We start from the raw sequence: 26,782 nt of genomic DNA, 5'->3' as shown, positions 1-26,782 counted from the left end.
AACAAGAATGAAAAAATTAGCAGATGAGGGAAAAAGAACAGGCAGGAAGACGAACATGAAAGAATTCTCTGGTAGAGATGTGGACTAATGACTGGTGAGAAATCGGGAGGCCGATGACAGAATAGAGTTCAGGTGTGTCTCATCAGCTGCCTGATCAAAATGCAACCCGCTTCTTGGTCAAGGGAAATCAGAAACACCTGCAGGCAGGGAAACTGAAAAGAGGAATGGTGAAACCAAGAAGAAGCTTTTCCCAGAACAGATAACAATAATCATGATGAAGGGACACTTACAACAACAAGTTTAATGAATATAAACTAAGCTAACAAATCAACAAATAGAGACAAGTTGAAGAAATTACTTCCGTAAATAACAATTCAATTTTCTATTAGTAAACGAATGGATTTAGAGGTTCATCTCAGATAGTAGTCGCTTTGCTCGCCCCTGTGGGTCGAGTCCAATCAGAGCTCCCAGTCTGCAGAGACTGGGACCAGACAGGATGCTACACTGACACAGTAACCCACATCTCATCCCTACATGCTGCACTAACACACACTTTACCCAGCCTGGTGTCCCCCCCGCCCCCCAACCTCCTTGTTGTTACCAGATTAGAGTGACAGCAGGGCTCATAACCTCTGCTGTCTGTCTCCGTGTCGAACAGAGTCTGTGGATCGAGAGAACCACCCTCATCCTGTCCCGACCCCTCCCTGGGATTTCACGCTGGGCTGAGGTGGAGAGGAGAGAAGTGGTACGGATCAAAATCCTCCATTCATCATGTTCAGCTTTAAGTCACTCCTCCTGTGGGATGCAGGATAGTGTTTCTCTGGGTCACTGTGACTTCTATAATTAGAATTGTGTTTCCATTCACACACACTGTGTGTATTCATTCCCAGGTGGAGGTGAGCCCTCTGGAGAACGCCATTTATGTGGTGGAAAATAAAACCCAGGAGCTGCGGACTCTGATCAGTCAGTACCAACACCGGCAGCATCACGGCAACATCAACCCGCTTAGCATGTGTTTAAACGGGGTCATCGATGCTGCCGTGAACGGAGGCATCGCCAGATATCAGGAGGTAGAGCCGCACTTCCGTTTCCCGTTGGGCTCGGAGGCAGTTGTTTTACAAACTCAGGTTTTGAGAGATGTTTTGTTCGACAGGCGTTCTTTGATAAGGACTACATCAGCAGCCACCCGGAGGACACGGAGAGGATCACACACCTGAAGGATCTGATGCAGGAACAGGTCAGAGATCAGATATAAAGCTGTTGGCTTACCGGGGGTCATGTGATAACCATGTGACCGTCTCCACAGGTTCACATCCTCGGAGTGGGGCTGGCTGTCCACGAGAAGCTGGTGCATCCGGAGATGCGTCCCCTGCACAAAAAGCTGGTGGATCAGTTCCACATGATGAGGACGGGTTTACATCATGTGAGTTGCCCCAGACGTCTGCGTTCATTATCATTTTTGTTTAGTTTTTGTCTGTTCACACTGCTATTTGATATTATAGATGATATTAGGATTTTTTTTTAATAGCATCAATGTTTTTATGTACTGCATATGTTACAGTAATAGAGATATAATTTTTAAATACAGGTAACCTCGGCTTATGTTGTTTCGAGCTATGTCGTTTTTGATTACACGTCGTTTGAAAAAAAATAGACAGAAAATAAAATCAAGTTTACGTCTGCCACAAATATCGGAATCATAAACTCATTAGTCAACAGATAAAAACACATAATATTAAGTTACTATACAAAAAATAGGCTCCATCATGCACTGGTGGCACGTCCAGAGCGTCTCCTCGCCTGTCCCCTGTAGGTCCGCTGGGATCGGCTCCAGCAACCCCCGTGACTCACAAAGCAGCAGAAATGGAAAATGAATGAATATATGCAGAATAAGTAAAAATAAAATTATTATTATTATTATTATTATTATTATTATTAGCCTTTATTCAGCTGGGCTCGGCTCCAGCATCCCCCTTGACTTGCCAAGTGGAAGAAGTGGCTGAAGACGAGACGTTTTCTGAACTATATTTAAAAAATAACTTATTTGTAAGCTTAAAATAGATTTGTATGAATCAATTATTATTGAAAATACATTCATTAATAAAGTTAAGTACAGAACTGGGGATGATTATTTATGGTTTAACATAGAGGCAAGTTAATTTCACTTACATCGTTTTCTAACCCTAACCCTAACATAAACTGAGGTTTACCTGTATCGGTTGGTGTTTCTCTATATGTGAAGATATGTTTATATATTTATATGCAACTCTTTTAATGCATTTGTGAGCAGTGTAAATATTCAGAGCAGTATATGGTCGGGTCCCAGCAGGGTGTGTCTGGCGTGGATCGGTTCGGCCCCGCAGGTTGTCAAGGTGTCAACTCCCCCCGGGGCATCCTGTCCTCCCACAGCCACATGAGTCCTGAGAGCGTGCGCCTCATGCACAGACACAGGTTAGTGGGTCACATGACCCGTTACACAATAAACATCATAGAGAAGGATGTGAACCTAAAAGCTGTTTCAATTTGTGTACCTGTTTTCTAAACTTATCAGGGCACCAACGCCTATAATATAGATATAAATACTGTATATATTTATCTTTTAAAACCTCTGCAGTAGAGTTTCCTTGACTGAATGAAGAAATGTGTATTTAGATTTGCAGCTCTGCATAACCAATCAAATTGTCATGATTCATTAAGGAAATGTTGAGGATGCAAAAGCAGAGAAACTAAGAAAACTCACAGGAACAGGACAGAAACACAAAAGATGTGGGGAAAGATATCCGTAGGAAACAAAGAACCTTTCAAAGTAAAACAGGAAACAGAAAATAAAATCATTAAAACCAAAGCAAGTATTGAAAAGTCAGAAATATGAAAGATAAAATAAATTGTCTTGCTCTGATTTTAGTTAGATAACATATACAGTACTTTTGTTTGTCCCACAGTGGGGAAATGTCCGATTATGCATGTTAAAAAGTTACAGGGCAGCTGTACCACTCAAACTGGTTTTTATTACCCATTTAAGGGAACCTAAAGCACTGATTGGTCAATAATTTGAATGGAGACTGTTCCACATAAAGTTTTTTAATCTCAATATAACAATTCAGGAATAGTGAAATGAAAATTTTCGTCAAAACCGTTGGATAAAGTATAGTAAATTTCTTATCTTTAATGCACGCACACACACACACACACACACACACACACACACACACACACACACACACACACACACACACACACACACACACACACACACACACACACACACACACACACACACACACACACACACACACACACACACACACACACACACTGTTCTACATGCCCTAACATTGAGCCTCTGTGCTGCAGCCCCCTGAACCTCCAGGGTTCCATCCGCCACTCGTCCTCCTCTCTGTCCTCTCACACGTCCAGCGAGGCGGGGAACCTCGTCATAATGACCGACGGCCTGATGGGGGAGCACCCCGAGGAGGCGTTACACATGCAGGTGAGGCCTGAAGGGAGAACAATCGCTGACGCCGACATAGCAGGGAGTTTATTAAATTTATATTCCAGACGTTTTTGTTTTTTGTCCCAGTGCTCCTGAAGTGAATCATTAGTGTCAGGGCCGCTGGAGGAAATTAAAAGTCTCGCGCATTAGTAACAAAAACACATTATTCCTATTAGAGAATGTTCCATTATTAAAGAATATGTTTTCTTTCTCAGCCGAGCCCCTCTTCCTCCAGTCTGAGCTCAATCCGCTCCAGCTCCTCCCAGATTATTAACTCCGCTCCCTCGAGTGCCAGAGGTAAGTAACAGAAATTACACATCATTTCATGGCCATGACGGACTTGATTTATTAAATATCTTTCATGGCATGTGTCAAAAATTAGAAGCAATGGGTAGCAAGACCTAGAGTACCTCCATTAACCGGACCGTAGGAAATCTGTGTTACGTATAAAGTTGTCCCAGGAAGTAGAAATCTTTCTTTTACTCTCCGGTCCAGGCTCTCCATCCTTGCCTGATAAGGCGAAACACAACCGGGAAGTGATGATCCTGTTGCCGTCTCATCGCGAGAGGGTCAACAACTCCATGTATTACAACATGGCTGAGAACGGACAGGTAGGGAACAGCTGCACAACATACCAACGAAAACTGTGGAATAATTTTTTTTATACTGGAATGCCTGACAGGGAAATAAACTTCATCATCGATGTGGATAGACTCTCTGTCCACATCGATTTTAAAACAGTTTTCTGACGTTTTAGCTTTTTTAAAATCTAAATTTTTTCACGTTCATTCACATCCTTTCTTGTTTTTTTCCTAGAACAACCACATGCAACGTGCCTTATTCCAGCAAGTCAGCCCCTGTAAGCCGTGTGCCGATCCTCACACAAACCTACCAGAGAAAGGTACCAAACTAACAGACAGGAACGTTCACACACGTAGATCCATCACAATGCATGTTGACCTGTTGCTATACCCCCCCCCCACCCCCCCACCCCCATCCTCCAGTTTTTCCCAACGCTCCCAGCAGTTGGAGTCTGGATGGAGAGAACAGGGAGCAGGTGTCCTACATGCCATCTTCTACTGGAGGGGGAATCATGCCCCCGGTCCCACCCAGGTCCTTCCCACCAGGTAGGATTTAAATTTTTTTAAATTTTATCCCAAACACATTTGAAATTTACTTCTCTTTTCAACTGGCTAACTCACTTCCATCCAGGTTTGTTAAAATCCACTCCAAAACCGTGGACTTTATTTAAGGTCACTTAAGACTAAGACGAAGTGAATTTTCTCCTCACGCGGGTTTATTCCACTCCACAGGACACTTCCTGATGCACTGTGATGCGTTTCACCACCAGAACAGCGACCCTCCCCCTGCTCTGCCAGTGCGTTCACTTCGAAAGGTACGACTATTGAAAAGTCGTCGTCATGACAACACATAGTGCACTTCAAGACAGATGAGATGGCTAATGAGATGCAAAGCTTAGGTTTTCAGTTTAAATAAATTCGGCTAAGCTGGTCTTCAAACTAGATTTCAGTTCGAGTTCATTTATTTCCTGGAGCTTGTTTTGGTTGTTATTGGATGAAAATAATCAGATAGTAATCATGAAATAACAACCAGAAAGGAGCATTTAGACTACATTTATAGAGGAATGTGACCAGTATCACTAACTGGACATGAGTTTTTAAATTCTAGCTCAAATAAATGTCATGAATTAAAAAAACCTGAAGATGTTCAAAATGCTGTTACTCACAAACCCTAAAATCTCAGCTGACTGACTCAACTGACTTTTGCAAAGATGGTTGAAAGCCATAGTTGAGCGTCGTTCTCCTTCCTCCTCTTCCACCTCCTCGTCCTCCTTCTTTTCCTTTCATTTTTTTATCCTTTGTCTTCCTCCATCTCTATCTCTGCAGTCTTTTGTCACGACAACCTCTATCGAAAACTCCCACACGTTGAATTTATTAATATCACAAGTCAGTCCGGTCCAAGTCTTTATTACAAAAGCTCTATTCAAGTGGTTCATTGTTGATGTTGAATCTTCAGCTGCTTGAATCCAGTTCCAATATTTCCGACTGCCAGCGAAGGCATCGTGAGTGGCTGCCGTGACAACGCAGGAGCCTCGGTATATAGCCTCTATATCTGTTTCTACCAGTAGCTCTGAGAATGCAAATGACAACAGTTTGAAAGAAGTCACAGCAGAAAAAATGATTTGCAAAAGGTTAAAAAAAAATTCCTGCAGAACACAAAAGGTTCGAGGGCAAAAGTAGAAATTTTTGTTCCTGACCTGAACATGTTTCTGGTTAGAGTCAGTTTATATTTAGAGAATCCAAGAAGAAGTGAACGACCAGTTTTTACGAGCAAACAGGTTTTTAGACTGAAGAAACTAATGACAAAAATATAAGAGTGTGATTGTGGAGAACGATCACCAAAGTTGTTTTTTGAATTTTGTCTGCTTTTTTTTAAATTTTGATAAATGTTAAAAGATTAAATGTTTTCTTAATTTCCTTCTTTCTGAGATGTGAATTCCTTTTTTTCGTGTGAATCTCTTTTGGATTTTATGTCAACGTGATTTTTTTTTTTTTTGGCTTTTATGAATAAACGTAATTACAAAAATCTAATCTCTCTCTCTCCAGTCTCCACTCCATCCAATCCCCGGCTCCCCCACCAGCCCCCAGTCGGCCCTGGGGGGCAGTAACTCCACCCTGTCAGGCAGCGCCAGCAGCGGGGTTTCTTCTCTGAGCGAGAGCAACTTTGGGGGCCAGTATCCAGAACCCGGCCCCATCAGGAATGACGCCTTGGAGCCTCTTCCCAGCCACCTGTGGTCCCCCCCTGACGAGTACCTGGCCTCCCCCTACCTGCACATGCACTACGGCGGCCCGGAGATCGACCCCATGGACCAGGTTCGTCCCTTCCACTACCGCAGCCCCGCCTCGCACCCACACACCCACCCGCACCCCCACACTCACGCTCACACTGGGCTGGATAACCACACCCACGGGGGGCCGCCTCCGCCGCCGCCCCACCACCACGCTCCCACCCACGGGCCCCACCACATCCCGTACCGAAGGCCTCAGCCCCCCGCCGTCCCTCCCAAACCCTACCTGAGAGAGGGCTGCATCCCCGAGGAGGAGCTGGCGCCGCAGCCCATCCCGCTGCCTCGCAGGATATTCCACTCCCCCCACGGCCACCGGGAGGAGCAGGGGAAGCACGCCTGGGAGCAGTGCATCAGCGAGGAGCACGAGGAGGCGCAGTGATGAAGAGGCTTCGCTCTCCTCGTCTTCTTCCCTTCATTTGCATTGAATTTTGGGGATGCCGTTGCGTGAAGCGATGGGGGTGCGTCCCATTTCGGTGCACATGAAGGAAAGAAAAGGAGTCAAACGTGGATGAATCTACAGAAACTGCTTCACGTGGCCTCTTAGATCTAGTTAAGAAGAAAAATGATCAGCTGGTCCGAGACGGATCAGCTCTTGGTTTCAGAACTCGATCGTGATTGTACGCACTGGTACAACTTGTCTGTGAGCATGTTTTGCTTTTTTTTCATTTAATAATAATACGACAACAGTTTTGTGAAATTTCGACAGCAGTGGTCATAAAACAACAACAACAACAACAACAACAACAACAACAACACAAATCCCAGGTGCGGTCTAATTGCTGAACTCATCCATACTGCTTTTCATCTCATTTTTCACGACAGCTTTCTCTGCTTTAAACCGCTCCATATATATATATATATATATATATATATATATATATATATATATATATACACACACACACACACACACACACACAAATCCTTATTTTGATAATAAATTCATAATATAAAATACATTATAGTGTTTTGGAAAGGCTTATATCCGTTATGATTTCACATCACTGTTAAGTGCTCCTTAATAGTGACTCATATCGATGGTGCATTCTGATCCGTGTTGCCGCCGGGGTGTCGACTCGCACCTCTTCTTCTTCTACTTCTTCTTCTTGGACTTTACACCTCAAAAAGGGATGCCGACTTCCTGTCAGCTGATTGTCAGCGACTTCCTGTCGCTGACAATTTCCTGTCCGTACGCGCGTACGGGAAAAACCCACGTGAATGTATTCAGACCAGCTGGTTCTAACCGTAATCACACAAACTGCAATTCTGTTTTGTTTTTTTGTTGTTTTCTTTGTTGAAGTGCTTTCAGTTCAGTCCCGTGTTGAAAGGGTTCGTCTATTGTGTGGAAAAGATATCTGGAGTAGGAAGGGGGGAAAACTGAGCACAATGACAGACAGCCCCCCCCCCCAGCACCATCATGTCTTATGTTAACGGCGGATGGATGGAGATGGGATGGATTCTTCACACCTCAAACTCTCTGCTGGACGTTGAAAAAACAACCAACTGACCATTTCTTCTCTCTTTCTCCTTCCATTTATTCCTTCTCTGGTGGTTGTCAGATAGTTTTTACAAGTTGAGGACTAAACTCTGGACAGTTGCAGTTTCTGACAACACATTCTTGACCCCTGCCCCCACTGAGCTGCCCCCACTCACTGGAATCGCCTACCTGCCTTAAGTGCTCTCAAATGCAGTTTAAACCTCTCATCCGGACTGGGAGATGCTCATTTAGTGACGGCTGCTGTCTTTTTCATTCTGTTTCACTAAAACACACACACACACAGACACACACACACACACACACACACACACACACACACAGAAAAGGGGAGGAAAGAAAAGATATCTTAGTGATGTTTTTTTGTATGGTTTCGTCCCGCTTTTGATTTCATATTGTCGTTCGCTACTTGGCGCTAATATTACTTGTTCTGCCTGCGGCTCTTTTCTTGATCACCTTTTACGTGAAAAACAAAAATGACAAAAAATGTTTCAGGAAAAACGCTTCAGCCTGGACCGAAGAGAGCTGCTCTGTCCGAGTGGAGCAGAAGAACAGCAACCGTTTATTGAAATGTAGGATGGAAGGATATAGCTAATATTTTCAGAAGTACTTGTTTTCCTTGTTTGTTTGTGTTTTTATTTTTTTGCAGATGGATGCTTGTGTTACTACACATCAAGTTGTCAGCTGACTAGACAACATCTATTTTTGTATGTAAGATCATCAGTTGCGTGAACATATTTCAGAAACCGTATGGATACATATAGCCAAGGTACTGCTGAAGCTGCTGTACTTTGTATGAAAAGTAATTATATATATATATATATATATATATATATATATATATATATATATATAAATATTTAGTGAGTCTGATGGCATTAGGAAGTTCTGACTGAAGTGATACTCAGAATATAGGTACAATAGAATTTTTCAATGTAAATTCTGTTATTGTACATACAGCAGTATTGTGAAAATATTTTTGAGAATTATTGCAGATGCCCCCAAAAAGGTTTATCATTGTTTTGTGTATATACATGTACTCCAGAGATCAATGTAATTGGTAATATCTATAATCAGTGTTTGAAAAAGGACAAATCCATTAGACTGTGGCTGTCTCCACCGTTCTATGAGTCGTCTCATATAAATACTTTATACACTTTTCAATGTGCTTTCCTGTACATATGGTGTTAGCATGATCAAACAGTGTTTGGTTGTAAAAGTGGTTTTCCTACTCCCATAACTGCTGTGGTATGGAATTCATTAATGATGCCAAACATTAAAGACAATCTTTTATCAGCTTCAACTCCTTCTTCTCATACTTGCTGACAAATCTGTCAAATCAACAGTAGAGGGCACTGATGTCATGGAAATGCATGAATCAGATATTATGGAGGAACTTGCAGAGAATTTTCATAAATTATGGAGTGTGTGAAGTGTGTGTGCACGTTTGTGTAAGGCATGAGGAAAGGAAAAGAACACACTCCAGATGCAGTGACGGCTAGCAGCCCAGAGTGGAACAGATGCACCTCAACACTAATTATTACATCTTTTTTTAAAATTATAGTATCAATATTCAAGTAGAACTCCTATAATATAGTTTGATATATGTTAATGCAGCTTGAGTTTGAGCTTCATCTCATCAGATAAAAAAAGAGTAAATCTGCCCCTGATGGGGTTGCGGGGGTGGCCTGCAGGTGGCACAAGCTACCCATTTGAAAATAAAGAAAATACTAGAAAATATAACTATTTATATTAATAGTTTCAATCATTAAGGTAATGAAGTAGCTTCAAGCTGAACTTTATTTTTTATTCTTTCTGATTTTATCTTAAAATCTCACATTGTTAGTTGTTCTAATGAGACAGAACTAGACAGACATCCTTTTCTTCCTTCCCCAGATGCTCCTCTGGTTTCTTCTCTATTTTGTCTGAAGGGATTTACAGTGGAGTGAATTCGGTATAATAATAATCTGCCTTCCACACAGAACAGTGTGTGATTGTGTGTGTTTTGCTGTTTGTGCTCAGCTGCATGTGTGTCAACGGATTGTTTGGCATGTAGGCAGAAGATCTTTTCAGTTGTGGGGATTCTTTCTCTGTCTCATTCTGCTATTATTGTTTAGGGCACAAGAGCGCTGCTCATAAATCCTGGCAAGTGGAATGATGAGATGTCAGCGGAAACCTTGTTTGGAAGAAAACAAAAATAACTTAGATTTGGTAATGAATCCCTTGTGTGTGTGTGTGTGTGTGTGTGTGTGTGTGTGTGTGTGTGTGTGTGTGTGTGTGTGTGTGTGTTCCCCCCCTTGCTACATCAGTGTGACGGTGATTTGTTTCAAATGTTGTGTCTCTTGTTTAAATACTTCAGAAGGAAAATTAAATGAAAAGACAGTATTTTAAATAACAGTGCGCTGCTCGTTTCAGCTGATTAAAATCAGAATCAGATACGTCCAGAAACAAATACTTTTAATAAATGAAACAATACTAATAAATAAAGATTAAACAAGTTACACATTCAAAATAAAATCCAACAAAGTGAACACTAAAGTACAGTATCATAGCACGGATTAAAAAAAGTAGCCCCCCCCCCCAGACATTTACAAAGTTCCTTAAAAACTTCAAGAGGCAAACCTAGACGTTGTATAAAAGCATCGTACAGTAGAGCATTTGTCATCTGAGTATAATTTACAAATTTTTATTCTTTTTTTGAAGGATAAATACTTACAGCTGACCTCTGACCTTTAGATTCACACGTAAAAATGATTGATATATTTGAACGTGTGTTTCTCCGGTTGAGGCTCCAGCCCTTGTTTTAGTGATTAATTAACAGTGACGAGGTGGAAATTCATGGGAAACTCACAAATTATATATATAACCATAAATAAGTTTTAATAGCTATCTCTCCGTTGGTCTCTTCTCTGTTGGTGCGTGTTGCTATGGCTACATCAGGCATTTGTGGACGATCGCTGCAGCTGCCCTTCATGTGACCCCCCCCCCCCCGCGATGTCGGGAGCTCTGGGGCTCAGTATGGAGCAAACTTCTGTCTCTCGGGCTTTTTGATGCAGTTGGCTGAGGAGATTTTGGCGGTGTAGGCAGCCAGAGTGGAGTGGGAGGGGGCTGCGCTGACGGCCATTGCAGGGGCGGGGCTTGACAGTGTCAGAAAGGGCACGGATTTCACCCCCAGGAGACCGGAGAGGGGCATGGCACCGTACGGGCTGCCCAGCATGTGAGCCGGGGCGAGGGTGCCCACGGTGGCCAGGGCGGGTGTGGGGGAGGCCGCCGGGGAGCCTTGCTGGGTGAAGGCCATGTTGAGGTCGACCGGCGCGGCCATGGTGGTCGCCTGGGCCGTGGATTTGGCTGTCTCTAAACTGTGAGGGCAGAGACATGGAGATTAGAGGATTAAAGTGTTGCTGCAACAAAAGGGGGGGGGGGACTAAAGTTATTGATGGGGATTTACAGGTCTGGGAGAGTCGGGTCATAACTGTAGAAAATGTTAGTGAAGCTTTTGGAGTCGGCAGAAACGGTTCGATGGGTGTCAGACGCCTGCAGTGAGGTTATTTGTCTGGAATGCAAAGAAACCTCTGGAGGAGTGGAGTCAGGAAGAAGAGAGATGATCAGACCCCCCCCCCAGCTTCAGACTGCTGGCTTCAGGCTACATTAGATACCTGCTACAGGATCTCACCTGGAGATTGTACCGACCTGTCAGCTGTGGAGTTTTATTTACTGCTGCATTGATTTTGATACTGTTTTAAAATCTGACAGAGATTAAACTGGAGTCACCCATTAATCCAGATTTACTCTTTGTCCCTACTATTTCATCCAGTTTCATGGAAATCCATCAAGTGGTTTAAGTGTAATTGATAAGAAAAAAACTTAGAAATGTAGAAGAAGTGTTACTAGAAGGAAGAAGAAAGTGCAACGCCTTTCCACCTATTGCTCACTCTGACATCTTTCTCATCTGGATTGGTCTCTCTGCTTCCTTATTCCAGCAGGGATTATAACCTGGGTGAGTTTCTACCTCCTTAGGATATCCTCCCTCACTTCTGTGACCGCCTGACTCCCTCCAGGCTCTTTCCAGACTTTCCTCCAGGCTGTTTTGATCGTGTTCTTCTAACCCTCCCCTCCACTGTCTACAGGTCTGCCCGCTGTAGTGTTTTGTACTCTGAACCTGCTGTATTGTTGTGTTGTTCTGACATGAACTTCCAAACAGGGACTTCACTTTTCATTTCACATTCTTGTTGATAGCTATACTGGCTTTCCCTGACCGGACACTGAACCTGGGACCTGCGGTTTCAAAAGCTCCCCAGATCCATCAAAAGTTTTTGGACACTCTTTGCCATTAAGTTAGGAACTATACACACAGCCCATAAATCGCCTTTTACTGCAGGGTACATCTGAATAAAAAGTAATTATTCTTCTCTGCCTTTGGACAGTCAGATAAAACTTAATGTTGCTTAAACATAAAGTTAATGATTCTTGCCTCTTTTTGCATTTCCAACAGCAATGATTGATCATTACTGAGATTCTATGACATAAAAAATGAAGACAGAAGAACAACAGGAAATAAGCATTTCTACTTTTTCATCGTGGAAATATAAGGAACATGGTGTTTTCAGCGTTTACAGTGTACTTTATCTGTAATTCCTTAATTTATTAATGTATGAGCTACTTTTATCAGCCTTCCATTGTGTTTGATGAATATGTTCTCGTTTTCTTTTATTCTCTCTACATATCGGAAAAGTCAGCTTGACAAACGAAGGGTTGAATTGCGCCTAACGATTTCCAACAGGATGCTGCTGCCATGTCATAAAGGGAAAAAAACCCCAACAGGATTGTATTTATTCCCTGTGGGCCAATTACCAGCAGCTCAAGGAAACACCTCATTATCACTTATCACTTTATGGCATGACCTTTGACCCTTCTAAAGCATTGTGTTTCTCTTGCAGTAATTCATTAGAATGTTGCTCGCTGGGCCTTACCAGGAGGTAATGAGGTACTGGGCCAGGTTGATGCTGACCGGCGTTCCTGTGATGGTCACGTGACGGTCGCTCGTCCCGTCCAACTGGCTGCCGATCTTGATCTGAGCCCCCGACACCTGCCTGATTTCGTTGATCTTGGTGCCCTGACGGCCGATGATGGAGCCGATCAGCTGCGGGAGCAGAGAGAGGATAGAGTTGATCAGCATGATTGGAAAACTGAATGATTATGTAGAGGACAGGGGATGTAACTGCGTAAGGGAGGGGTTCAATAAATCATTTTAAGAGGCTTTTTTTCCTCCTCTCATTGTTGGGGAAGTGATTCAAATGAAAAGAGCAAAAGGAATGGAAAATGCAGACCAGTGCAAACACTCCAATCATATTGTTTGGAATGGATCAGTCATCCATCACAGACGTCAAATGCACCCCCCCCCCCAGACTCTCCCTTAATTGCTGCTGTGCGCGCTGGTAAAAGAGACGAGAGGGCGCGTTTGCGTCTCATGTATCTGAGTGGCTAAAAGGTTATTGATTCCTTCGAGTGGTGATGACTTCCTAAACAAATCACTTCCCAAACACACACACACACTCACACACACACACACACACACACGCCAGCCAGACGCATTCCCGCGCTAATGGAAAATATAATGGAAAAATAATTTGGCTATGTAATATACAGTATCATCAGCATGAGCGCCCCCTCTGCTGAGGGTAGATTAGACGACGACGCAGTTTTACTGCATTCCAAAGACACATTATCGCTCGTGTTCGGCTTTCATTACCCAAAAGCCACCTGGACTCCTGCCTTGTTGGTGCGACGGACGTTTAGCAGGAGCCGGAGCTCTGGACTCGGTATCAGCTCGAGTGCAGGGGGGCCGTCAAGAGACGGGGGGGTTAGACTCGCAGATAAGTGGCGAGAGCCGATGATGAAACACTTGTGTGTGTGTGTGTGTGCTTGGCAGGCTTAAACTGGCAGCTGACGCTAGAAATACACGACGTCCCATTTTTAGAGTTTTCGTAAGCATTCCGTATCCCATAACGTCTGACGCGTCTCACGCACACACACACACACACACACACACACACACACACACACACACACACACACACACACACACACACACACACGGTTTGTCTGAATATTATTGGCTGGCTAGGTTATAATTCTGAAGACAATGGCTACTATAGTCCTCAAATATCAAATACGCCCCCCCCCCATTGAGACCAAGAATCTCCTCTGGCTTTTAAAGCAACTGTCAGTGGAGCCCAGCTGTCAGCGGCTCACCCACCGCGGTACGCGTGACCTCAGACGACGACCTTAAATAACAACACCACCAGAGCTAAATACATGACGCGTGGACGCTGAAGGTGTTCTGCTGCTGCTGGTGATTATTTTTCCTGAGCATAGAAAGTCCTTCTGATTCAGTTTAGTGGCCTACATATCCCACACATCCTGCTGAGGCAGTGGTTTGAAAGGACGCAGGAAGAGGGATGGGATGGCGAGGCCGGAGCCTTTTTTCTTGCGGCTAAATCTTTTTTCTCGCACAGATGTACAGTACGTACTGCTGACTGGGTGTTAAGCTGTTTTCTCTATGCATCTGTGTTCGCTGTGCGGGGACAGAGTGGGATTGTGCGTTCGGACCGCCGCCGGCCCCGAGCGGGGGGGTGGGGGTGGGGGGGTGGGGAGGGACGGAGGGCTGAGGAGGCTCCGTCATGGCGATGAGTCCTGTCTTCTGGAACAAAGGCTGGAGCTCACAGCTGCCCCTGTCACTGGACGCCCTCATTCCTCTGATGCATTGTGTCGCCATGTGGGGGTTTACTTAGGGAAAAAAAAGCCTTCAAGCATTTTAGAAATGTTGTTAAAGGGCCGTGGTCGTATTCTATACACTAACTGTGTTTAAAGAAACCCGATCAGTCCAGTTGTTTCATTCTTTGGATATACTGTAAAACAAAGACAACAGGGACGCGGGGAAAACCTACATTTTTGATTGGAAGTCGTTGTTATTTCTTTGCTTATAATCAAAGGTGTGTATTGAACTGGAAAAACTAGAAAAGGTATCAAATCACAAATTTAAATACAGCATGAACTCTGGTGATAGGACAATTTTGTTTTTGTGAAAACCAAAGAATGCAACATTAATGTCAGGGCACAAGTTTCTATCTTCTTGGGCACTGGGAGTCAATTTTATGGCTGCTAAATATTTACTGCTGTTGTTAAATTCAAAGCTGAAAGCAACCATAATAAATGCATTATTAACTGCTGTTATAAAACCTACAGGACCCAGATGTTTTAGGAAACTGTGTAGCTTAGAAAAACAAAGCAAAAAAAAAAGGAAAAGAAATTTCTATATATATATATGGGAAATAAAAAAAGTTAGAAAACACTGGTAGAACAAGTATTGCATCTAAATTTTGGTTATTTCTTATGATGTTGACATTGGGTTTAAAAAGGAGAAATCACACTGAGAGCCTTTGATTTTCTAAATATTTCCTTCCTACACAGGATCATGAGTCAGTTTTCTACAGGATATAACACCTACAAAGTTGGTAAATTCTACCTCACGGGAGAACTTTTCTCTCTAAAATAAAACTGAATAAATAAAAATCAAATCATATGATGCCGCCTGTCCAAAAACTGTCAAACCCCCAAGCTGACTTTATTTTCAAATCAATCTATGCGTTGGTGATTTCCGCTCTCAGAGTGGAGACGTCTCATCAAACCCTGGCAGAGGCTAAGTGGAGAGGGAAAAGATTTTTGTCTGTTTTCTTATTGGCTGTTTTGACAGCAGACAGCCTCTAAGTAGGTCAGGGAACATGAGAGGATTTACTGAGCACACTTGGGAGTCACTCTAAGACACTGAAACTGCAGCCCAGACAATAATGCAAAAGGATCCATATCAGCTCAGAACCCCTTTAACCTTGGGCTGGTCCAGGGTTAGAATAATGAGGATAATTAGTACGTAGTCGATACATCTCTTCTGCAATGGGAGGAGACGTCTCTGTATCCGGGGCAACCGCATCTGATGCCACCCGCTCTGGCGCCGCATCCAAGCAATGTTTCCCTTTTTTTTTTGTTCAGGTAGAAAAACATTAACAGAACAGCGAGTTCAAACACTGGAGTTGTGTTTCTGCTGCTTACATCATTGGGAATCAGCAGCTCCTGAGATGTCTGAGAGTTGGAGTCCATGCCTGATGAAACACAGTGGAAGCATTGACTGAATAAAATTGATATAGACGTTTTAATATTCATTCAGCTGCATGCAAACTGCCGCCGAGATACCGGATAGGCCTCTGAGCTAAGAAGCGCTGGATATAGTGAAGCAGTTAATTTCCATTTTAATGGATTGATGTTTAACACAGAACTCATTCTTTTCTTTCTCCCAGATGGAACATATCATTTGACATAATAATGTCTATGAGGGAGTGGGGGGGGGGCTGTAAACCCTGTCCTCCTCCTCCTCCTCCGTCACTGACACTAGAACATTATAATTAGTACAGTTAACGACAGTCAGCTTCACTTCCTGTTTTTGAAGGCAGGATGAAAATCTCCAGAAAGTAACAAGAGGAGGAGTGACTCAAAGGCAGCGCTGCTTTTATTTAACACAGATTATTCAATTTCACCACTTATCAGAGCAGTGTGGTGTAATCCAGAGTGAACTCTGGCTGTTTAAGCAGCTATCCGTACCGGGGATGATCGCTGACGCGGGCTGGGCGATGGGGCTGAGGCCTTGCTGCATTGATAGCTGATGGAGCTTCGCCAGCTGTGAAACAGAAAGCAGAACTACTGCAGTCGACTCCAAGACATGAGAACTATATTAAAATTTAATATATAATATAAAAAACAACACAAAAAATACCCTTACCTCTGAGTGTGGAATGCCATATTGGTTTTGCAAAGTGTAGGCCTGCAAGACAGCATCCTGCATTAAGTAAATTACAGCTATAAACCATCGTGCACAAGCAGTAAATCTGCTGACTCTTAATGGAAGTACTTCATTGTCAATACATGCCTGTTTGTCAGCGTAACAGAAATGAGCTTTAATATTTGAGCCCGGAATTTTAACAGAGGCTGCATTGAAACAGCGGAACATGTTTTCATCAGACAAGAACATGATGTACATTTAGATATCAGAGATTTATTTTTTAACAGTTTTTTTCATAAACATTTGATTCTGAGTTCAGTAAACTGAAGGAATATGATCATATGGTTGTGGTTTTTGCAGTATTTAATCTGCACTAACCATACAGTGGTGTGAAAAATTTTTGCACCCCAGGCAAGTTCCATTATTTCCATTTATTAATCATTAAGTGTTTGGATCAGCAACTTCATTTTACTTGATCTAAAATCTGATGGTCACAGTAATATTTCTGAAGTGAAACCAGGTTCATTGGACAGAAGATGTACCATATGCATCAAAACTAAATTGAGACATGTGCAATAATTTGTGATTTTGTTGATTTGAATCCCTGTAACTTCATTAATTGGAACACAGCTTTTCCTTGTTGAGATCGTCAAGCCTTGAACCTCACAGACAGGTGCAGCCAATCATGACAAAGCTATTTAAGGTGGACGACTACATGGTGTGTGTTCCTCTTCCTGTGAAGAGTGTGAACATGGGGGCTGCAAAGAAAATTCTCAAATGACCTGAAAAGTGGGGGAAGGCTGCAAAAAAGTTAGCTGAGAGATTTTAGCTGTTTCCACTGAGGAAATTAAGACCACAAACAATTGTTAAGGCCAGAAGTGGAAGGCCAAGAAAAATATCAGAGGCAACGACGAAAGATATTGAAAAAACTAGAAGATGATCTCGCTGCAGACGTTGTCACTCTGCACCCGTCAACAATTCAGCACGTTTTGCACCAAGAGAAGCTGTAGAGCGTTGCAGAAGAAGCCTTTTCTGCACAAACGTCACAAACAGTAGTTTTGAAGTCTGCTGAAGCACATGTGGACTGATGAAACACAGATCTGAGTTATTGGGTCAGAACAAGGGGCTTTATGATGGCAGTGAAAGAACACAGCATGTCAAGACAAACACTTGATACCCATAGTGAATTTTGGTGGTGTTCCCATCATGCTGTGGGACTGTGTCCAGTCCTGCTACTGGGAATCCTGTTCAAGTTCAGCTACACCAGCGCTGGACATTTAAATAAGACAAGAACCCAAAACACTGCTCAGAATCTACTCTGGTATTGATGTGAAGGAGCATGAAATGTTCTGGGATGGCCGTTCAGTCCCCAGACCCGAATATGATATGATATGAATATGATTGTAGTCCAATAAACCTGGTTTCACTGCTGAAATATTACTGTGATCATCAGTTTTTAAATCAAAATGAAGTTTTGATTTATCCCTTATCACACTCAAAATGCAAAATGAAACAAAAGTCCATCTCTAGAAAAGCTTGGATTCTTAAGAATTGGACTAGATCTGACTCTAGATGTAAAAAAAAAAGACTCTAAGGCAGCAAAGACACCAAGATGCCCGGTTAGAGGTGGCGCTAATGAAAGCTTGGAGGTTGTGTTTCTGTCTGTTTGCAGAGTAACACAAAACCTGAGACAGATTTTCATGAAACCTATTGTGCAGGTCATGCTTCTCATAAAGCACACAGTGGATTCTGATGAAACCTCTAAGAGAAGTTGTGCATGAAACAAAGAAGAACCAGGACACTGTAAAAGAAAAAGGCTTCTAGTACAGTGATACCACAACATGATCAAGTGCCACGAAGCTGGGAAGGACGAAACACTTCTTAATGTGCAAATCAGAATTGTAGAGTCAAGTCAAGCTTCCATTCTTTTTTCAGAATGAAAAATATTGATGGCATATAATCTTTAATATTTGACCTGTGGAAAATTCAGTGCTTTGCTTCTGTATTTTCTCTCATTCTCATTCCTTACAATGCATCCATTCATCATCCATCCATCCAGAATCAGATGGTTCATGATGCCGTCTCCATTCTGATATCATGACGCTATCTGTTACCGCTGTCATGGGGAGAATATTCCTAAAGCCAAAGTGTTTGCAGGGTGAGGCAGGACTAAAAAAGAGATGGCAGAGCTGCTGTGTGTGTGTGTGTGTGTGTGTGTGACGGTATCGTGTTTCAGGAGGGGTTATAGCTATTATGAAAGGTAGAACAATAGCTGCAGCTTTAAGCTCAGCTGTTGTTTTTAATACCTCATGCCAGATGATGTGCAGAGTAAATTTGGACATGCCACACACCCCACAACACACACACACTTACTCACTCACTACTCTTACACAGCTCCGCAATGCATCTCTATGTTCAGCAATCAAGTTTAAGATCTGAAAAAGGGGATTTTGATTTCTGGAATAAAGATCCGGTTACCTGCTGGAGGTCCAGGCCGCTCTGGGTGACTGAGTACATCGGGTGGGTCGCAAATTCTGACGCGTCAAACACCTACAAACACAGAGCAAGAGGCACAAAGGGGGAAAAATGGGAAGTACATTATTGAAAATCTGAATTATTTCTCCGATTCAGATTGATGCGTTTCAGGAACATTCTGCAGCGGATTTGTTATAAAAATAGAGAATGAAAAACTTTCACCGCAGCTCAAATTGAGTCTGAGAAGGCTTCTGTCACTTTTCCACACCTTAACAGGCTTATAGGCTGTGACACACACACACACACACACACCCTTTCACATTCTACTGCGTTTTCCCCAATGAAAAAAAATAAAGTGACACTCCTCATTACTGCGCAGCCTTCATTAAAGACGTCTCCCACAGACTCGGACCTCACCCCCAAGTTTAATTTAAAACCCAAAGCTATTCTGTAAATTGACGTTAGTCTGCGGCAGCACAAACAACCAGAACGGCTGACAGCTATGTAGAATATTGGGTTACTGCTGTAGCCAGGAGGAGTCTGTGGGTCTCTGGTTGGGGAATGGCTCAATGGGAGGGTGAAAATCTCTATACACACACACATTCACACACACATGCAATCTCCAACACCAAGGGGCACCTATAAGTCTTGTTTCATTACAGTAGTCCACTTTAATGAGAGACGGGGATGAGCACAAACCTAATCCAGTGGTTCTAAAACACATATTCATAATCTCTTAAGTATGAATGGTATCATGCTTTTATTTTGAAAAATAACAAACAGGATGTGAATTCAGTTTGATAAAAACTGAATTCAAACAGATGACATGTCCACTGCTGTGACTTGTTGCTGCATTAATTGATGCATCAGGGCTACCCATGTTGAGAACAGAAGGATTAGCGTTTGAGGCTCTCTCAGGAAGACCGCCCGCTTGATCAGATCTGTCACTGAGGCTCACTCTTGTAATGAAATAAGTCTCATATTAGTGCTTGGTTGTGAAGGAGCTCATGTTTTCTTTCTGTTTGCGGAGGGACGCGTATCCCACCCCCCCATGCAGCGAGCCACAAGATTAGCAAGTGAGAGCTGAGACCTGCCGTCTCCTCTGGCAACAGCAGCAGCCAAATATTCTGCATAGCTGTCAGCCGTTGTGACGCTCCTCGCACCGCCTCAGACTCTGGTCAATTCATAAATGGGCTGTGTAATTTTGATATTTCCCCCCCATAATAACCTCATTAATGGAACCAAATTAAACTCAGGGCGAGGTCCTGCTCAGGAGAAGATGCTTTTAATGAAGGCTGCACGGAGATAAGGGACGTGTGTGGAATGTTTCAGTGGGGAAAATAGGAAAGGGGTGGGTGGGGACTTGTTTTTATTAATTATGGTATTGTTCTTGCATATTATTAACACGTGTACAGTGAGCATGTTAGCAAAGGTCAAACTGTGACAAGAACTGCATTAGCACGGCTGCGGAATCCGACAGTTATCCTGCTCTATGTCCCCTGGAATTAATAGCTTTCTTTTATTATAATTAGAAAAACAAGACAAATTTGTTATTTTTGAAAACATCTAAAAATATCTTAACATTTTCCTTTTTGTAAACAAAAGTTTAACCTTCTTCACCTTGTTCTCAACTTTAGAATAAAATTTGACATCCTTATTTGTGAACACGCCACAACCCTGTTCTATTCCCCTTCATTCATTGAACTTGTGATGTTAGATGCCATTCTCACCTGATTCCCTGCGATGAGGACCGCAGCCGGCGAGGGGCTCGGTCGATACGGGATGGTGGCACCCTTCGGGGGCGACTGAGGAGTCAAAAGAGGGGCAATCTTTATCACACCTCTTGCAGAAAATGAATAAAAGCTGCACACCTCGTCTGAAAGACGTTAGCAATCCTGTCAAACAGCGCGGCTGTAAGTGCGAATGGTGTTGAACTCTCTGCTAGAGTAATTAAAACAACTCTTTCTGGTTGTGAGCTCTAGTGTGGAGTCGGGAGGTTTTCCGTCATGCAAACATTTGAAGATAAAAATCATTCAAATATTAATAAATGATCTGTTATGACTCCATCAAATTGAGTCAATGCAGTATCATCGGCTCCAAAATGTAGAGCATCTCTCCTGCAGGAGGAATCACAGCAATTTCTTTGTATAACTTTGCATAATTTAAATCGTTGAACTGAAAGACAGTGGCTGCTGATATAGAATCCTAATGAAACACAGACGCCCTTTGAAGGAAGCCCTGAAAAACTGGATCAAACTAGCAATTAGTCAGTCAGGTCCAGCTGCGGCGCTAAAACAAAAAGGACTTGTGTACAACACACAGAGAGAAACTGTGCTTCTGCTTGTTTTTCTCTCATCTCCTCCTTGATTTTCTTGAGAGAGCTGTTGTCAAAAGGTGGATGGATTTTGCTGGAGGCCACTATGTTTTTTTTAAAATCTCAGTAGAAAAACCAGCCAACCTGAGCTCTGACCTGAATACAGTCCCTTCTGACTCCATCTGATGTCTTGTCTGGTAGATTAAAACGCATACGTTAGAAATAAAGCCGCTGTTTACTCTCTTTTGCTGACGCTGGATTTAAATAATGGTGCAGATTGCATCTCCAGCGACACTCTGAATACAATCTGTGATATACGCTGTCATGCTATCATTACATGAAGGAAAAAAAAAAGGCATTAACTGCTGATGCAATTCAGACCGGTGAAATAAAAATATTTTTGTCAGCGCCCAGTATTCCCTTTATGGTCGGAGGCGCGCAGCCATAGCGGCTGATGGATAGGTCTGGATAGGTGGGGAGTAACAACGTGTTTCTAACCTCCAGGATTACTGTGCAGATGAGTTTGACACACTGGATTACGGAATCTTGATTCCCAGATATCGTCACCCCTCGCTCAGTGGAGTTGGGCAGTAAATCTCCCGCCACCTGAATCTGAGCTCCAGTGCTCTGCAAATGATAAGGGTTTAAAAAAAGATTGTTAGGTGCTGCAGATAAGACAAGTTGTGATCACGCTACTGTGCTTCCCTGCTGACCTTTATACTTTCTTACCTTTTTTATTTTAATAAACTTTCATACCGAACGGATTAATGGATGGATTGTACTTTATAGAGTGCTTTTCTAGTCTAACTGACTGTTCAGGCACCACCTGCTCTTTAGGGAGCGCTAACCATTCAGTGATGCTCACACTCCAGTGGAAAACCCACTGGGAACAATTTAGAGTCCAGCATTCTGCCCAAGGATACCTGGACATGTGGGCTGCATGGGGACCACCTGATAAGTAGAGCACCACTTCATCATTCTAGTGTGTTGTAGTGAGTCCTGTCAGATGACAGGAAAAAGCAAAAGTCACCCACGATCAGTATTTCCCTCCGTTGTATCCGATGCCTAATGGAGCGTGTCTGCAGGCCCGGAGGAGCGTTTTCATAATCTGTCTAAATTTGCTGACGTCGGATAAACTGCAGGCTTTTTTTTAAAACTTTTTTTTTTCTGAGGCCATTTGTAAACCCCACACATCACCGAACGCTCTTGCGAGCGTGTCCGCTCGGTGGCAACCAAACACACAAAACAAATCTGTTACGGAAACAAATCCGTGTTTACGACAGAGAGGAAAATTCTGCCTAACAACACAAACCAGCTGGATGTCTCTGCTGGTGGAGGAAAGGGTTCATGCATGAGGGAGACTCTATTTGGAGACGGGTTCAGAGGCAGTCAGTGTCGTACGTCTCTGGCACCAGATCTGATAACGTTCATCTGGAAGCTTCTAGAGGGCTTCATTGTTGATGAGACATTTGCACATTCATAGCTGCCATTACTGAGTCATACTGTGTGCTAAGGGATCTATCTGGGCTGCACCGCCTGACTGACTTCCTGCCTTAAAAGTCTATTTCCAGTTTTACATTTTGTGCAGATCCAGCAGCAACACTCTGGCTCAGACTGGAAGATCTGAAAGTTAATGGTTCAAGATGATACTCTGACGGATCCTGGTGGTTTCAGCCATTCCAGGATTTTTCATTTAGTGCCTTCTTTAGGTCAAAATCACTATGGTCTCCTAATTTTAATCTCCAAGTACTGCTGAATCAAAATGTAGCAGAGTCAATGGTGAGGCTGCAGATTTATGGTGAATTTTCAATGATATTATATTATTATTTCAATTTATTATTCTGTATCTCAATTCTGTTGCTGCAGATGGATTCATCAATCAAACTTTATTTTTATAACACCTTTTTAAAGGATGTGCATGCAATTGAAGCTGTTTTTACAAACAACAATTTATAGATTAAAACTACAGCGGTGTAAAATGGGTAGCTTTTTTAGCTTTTAGTTTAAAAATATCACTTTTTGTAGCTCCTCTCTGATCCTGTGGATTTCTGCTGCAGCAGCTTCGTGGATGAAAGCAGCATCACCAAATGTTTTAGTTATCTCTGAGGAACGGATGAAAGAGAAGAAGCAGAAGATCTCTGTGGACCTTCCTGGTTCCTAAACCACAAGCATTTCTGAGATATAGTTTGGTGAAACTGACAAGTATTGCTTCTAAATCAATAATACATTTTAAATCAATGATTTATAGATAGATAGTGTATGTAAAGCTAATAATGCTACACTAACTAATTTCTGTGATTCTGAATATTTTCATCTATTAGCCCACATACCTGAAATGTATGAAACGATTAAAGAAATGGGAGAAAATGAAATATCTCTGCTGTCAAACTGCAGTTTTTCCCGTCATCAGATTTTGCTGTCAAGGATGAAGCGGCTGGAACGGAATTCTCCCGTTGACACTCACCTCTCGGATCTCTTTTATCTTGGCCCCTCCCTTCCCGATGAGGGAACCACACTGACTGGCGGGTATGACGAGCCTCAGGGTCACCGGTGGCTTGGAACTGATGGTTCCATTGGCTACCAATGTTGTTAAGTCCTTGAGGAGAGAGATGGGAAGAGGAAAAATGTTTTTGTGTGAGACGGCATGAAAGAGAAAAAGAGTCCATGAAAAAAAAAAAAAGCTCTCAACAGTCAAGGTGTAGACTGATGGAGAGAAAAGATGATGCGGATAATGAGTTGGAGTGAGCTGGATTTGAAAGCTATAAATGTAGGATTCAAAATGAATAAAACTAAAAGCTTAATCAAGGTCATTTCTTATTAATAATTTGGTTTAATGCCAATCAATCAAGAAAACCTGCGTGATATTAGAATCTCCATAGTTACCACACTGCTATGTATTATTTCTAAATCAAACCAAACCAGGATTTTTTTTTTTTTTTAATTTTATATACTGGTTTGATCCCCGAAGGGAAATTAAGAAAGAAGAATTTGTCTCATGTTCTGGGCTCAAGAAGCCATCCACAGACAGGTGGAGCAACGGGGGGGACATCCAGCGTAATTAATACTTGTCTTTCATCGTTTTGCTGCGATGCACGGAGCCTCAATCAAAAGATGGGGTCTGAAAAGATTTACTCACATTCATATGAAATAAAAAATCCAGAAAAAAGGGAGAAATCAGATTCGGAGCTTTTCAATTTCACTCTGTCCACATGTTCTTTTTTTATTGCAAGCAAATCAAAGCTGGTCTCCTTGGGACTTGTTTATAAGAAGGGAATCTGTTCCTCTAAATGAAGGATTTCTTTTCCTATTGAAGTAAGATTAATTTTAGGTGCGGATACGGTATCCACACCTTAATATAGCATTATATTCACTTTGTCCCTTTTCTTGTGAGATGATGTGCAATTTGAAAGAATATTTCCACATTTAAGGGCTATGCATAAATGTTATCAGACCTAAAAACACTTAGCTGCTTCCTCCTATGAATGAAAGCTAACCTGTTTTTGGCCCACAAAAGCTAAAAACAGCTTCTTGTCTCTGACGCCTACTTATTAAAATAATATACCTCATTGGTTGAGTCTGCACCACAAATAAAGCATCAAAACAAAGCAAAAATGGGATCTTCCCATATCATTTTAGCTTTAGAAAAGACATTGGCCAAACAAAAACTAAAATACAACATTTTGCATCATTCTGGGTGTACAAGCTCAGAGAACACACACACAAAAAACAGAAAATCAAGAATAGTGGTGGCTACATCGCCCACATTAAATAACATGGGAATAAAAACACATTGCTGCTTTGGTGCCTCATGGTTTAAAAGGATGGCCTCCTGGCTCCAGCTCCAGCATCTTAGGATAACCAAGCATGGACTGAATTAATTCCAGGCAATAGTCAGAATCATGCCTCAACATTGATATGTTGACATGTTATATCTATTGCTTGTATTTGTAATTGCAGAAAGATCAAGTGCTTGAATCCAGAACCTCATTGACTTTAAGTGTTTTTGCTGCTCAGGTAGCAAACATCCTGTGTCTGCTCGGCTGTGGGTGGAGATCCATCTCATAATTAATGAACTCTACATCGCTGTGAAGCTTTGAAATGATAATACACGCTGCTGTTTCTCTTCTCACCACAGATGAACTCGCTATAAATTTGTTACAAACTGTAAAGCATATTTGAAAGGTCCCTGCATAACATTAGCAGATTTAGATTTATTTTGGAACAGTATAGACGTGACCAAAACAGATTTTACTCAAGAAGGAAACTGGAATAAATATTCCTAATATGTGTGAACTTTAAATTTAAAAAGTGTATTTTAAGAGGATGATTCTTGAGCTTCTCTTCTCCATGTCTATATTTAGAGAGGTGGATCAACCTCTGAAGTCTCGTCTCATTAGAAGAGCGGCGAGCAGCTCCCAGCATCCTTTTCTTGATTTGATCTAAAAATACGAGCCTCATCTTAACAGCTTAACAGTATTTCTATTAAAGTTGTCACAGTGTAATGAAAAGAAAATGCAAGTTTCATTAGACATTTGCTGCTCTATAGTACTGAAATAGTGATATATCAATGATGTTAAAGAAATATTTAATTGTATAATCAAGATCCATGGCAGTCGAACCAAAGTATTTTGCAGAATTAAGAATTGGCTTTGATTGTATATAATTTACATCGTTGACTAGTTGTAAAATACTGTTATCTCACACATGCTCCCCTGTGTAAACCAATAGGAGTCCTGCTTGGCTTCCTATTGGTTGTTTTATTGCACACCATCCAAAAATGTGCACTTATGATGTCTTATGTAGTAAGATGTCCTGGGGAGATGTTGTTTCATCTCATGATGTACTTGAGATTGTAACTGATAATATGATTATAAATAGAATCTAGAACGGCATTTAATAGGGCACATAATATACTTTCACCAAGGCCCAAAGGTGTCTCTTTAATAAAACTGCAACCAGAATGATACTCATAGCTCATACCAGCAATTTACGATTAATAAATATGTATTTGGTTCCGTTCCAAGTTGGTCACACTGCTAGATACTAACCCCAAAAATATCCCTGCTTTATTTCTTCATATAAATACATACATCGTCCCGTGAAGACCTCAATCCCTTTATCCAGATCTGCACCAAATTTTTATGGTCTTATTTTATGGCCCAATCCTCTGACCAGCATTTGCATAATCTGTATGCTGACAGGACACGGGGGCCAGCGGTGCCGTCTCTGCAGGAGTAAATGAACAGTCTCCACTGTGCTGTATGGAATACCATGGCATGGTTATCTCTGAAAATCCAAAACCATTG

At 42.2% G+C, this 26,782-nt stretch overlaps 2 protein-coding genes across 3 annotated transcripts in view; one reads left to right on the top strand and one right to left on the bottom strand.

The window, feature by feature from the left end:
• Positions 1-7,040, top strand: part of LOC137608772 (dedicator of cytokinesis protein 3-like) — a 40,830-nt gene extending 33,790 nt beyond the window's left edge. The window contains exons 43-54 of the mRNA XM_068335348.1: positions 659-745; positions 891-1,070; positions 1,154-1,237; positions 1,307-1,423; positions 2,309-2,451; positions 3,355-3,490; positions 3,709-3,790; positions 3,989-4,104; positions 4,310-4,394; positions 4,498-4,620; positions 4,807-4,889; positions 6,121-7,040. Coding sequence (XP_068191449.1) covers positions 659-745; positions 891-1,070; positions 1,154-1,237; positions 1,307-1,423; positions 2,309-2,451; positions 3,355-3,490; positions 3,709-3,790; positions 3,989-4,104; positions 4,310-4,394; positions 4,498-4,620; positions 4,807-4,889; positions 6,121-6,741 — 1,857 coding nt within the window. The 3' untranslated portion in view covers positions 6,742-7,040. The remainder of the gene's footprint in view (positions 1-658; positions 746-890; positions 1,071-1,153; positions 1,238-1,306; positions 1,424-2,308; positions 2,452-3,354; positions 3,491-3,708; positions 3,791-3,988; positions 4,105-4,309; positions 4,395-4,497; positions 4,621-4,806; positions 4,890-6,120) is intronic.
• A 3,319-nt stretch (positions 7,041-10,359) lies between these two features.
• The window catches only part of LOC137588050 (poly(rC)-binding protein 4-like), a 32,378-nt gene continuing 15,955 nt past the window's right edge, over positions 10,360-26,782 (bottom strand). The window contains exons 7-15 of one of the 2 annotated variants that reach the window (XM_068304796.1): positions 23,941-24,072; positions 21,975-22,103; positions 20,893-20,967; positions 19,166-19,237; positions 16,688-16,744; positions 16,510-16,585; positions 15,964-16,013; positions 12,828-12,997; positions 10,360-11,216 (exon numbers count right to left, since the gene is read on the bottom strand). In XM_068304796.1, coding sequence (XP_068160897.1) covers positions 10,871-11,216; positions 12,828-12,997; positions 15,964-16,013; positions 16,510-16,585; positions 16,688-16,744; positions 19,166-19,237; positions 20,893-20,967; positions 21,975-22,103; positions 23,941-24,072 — 1,107 coding nt within the window. In that variant the 3' untranslated portion in view covers positions 10,360-10,870. The remainder of the gene's footprint in view (positions 11,217-12,827; positions 12,998-15,963; positions 16,014-16,509; positions 16,586-16,687; positions 16,745-19,165; positions 19,238-20,892; positions 20,968-21,974; positions 22,104-23,940; positions 24,073-26,782) is intronic. The other variant, XM_068304804.1, reaches the window with a different exon arrangement.

This window comes from Antennarius striatus, chromosome 2, assembly GCF_040054535.1.
Source record: "Antennarius striatus isolate MH-2024 chromosome 2, ASM4005453v1, whole genome shotgun sequence".
Classification (NCBI taxonomy): Eukaryota; Metazoa; Chordata; class Actinopteri; order Lophiiformes; family Antennariidae; genus Antennarius; species Antennarius striatus.
The sequence above is the reverse complement of the archived record's forward strand: the minus strand, read 5'-3'. Positions and strand labels throughout refer to the sequence as shown.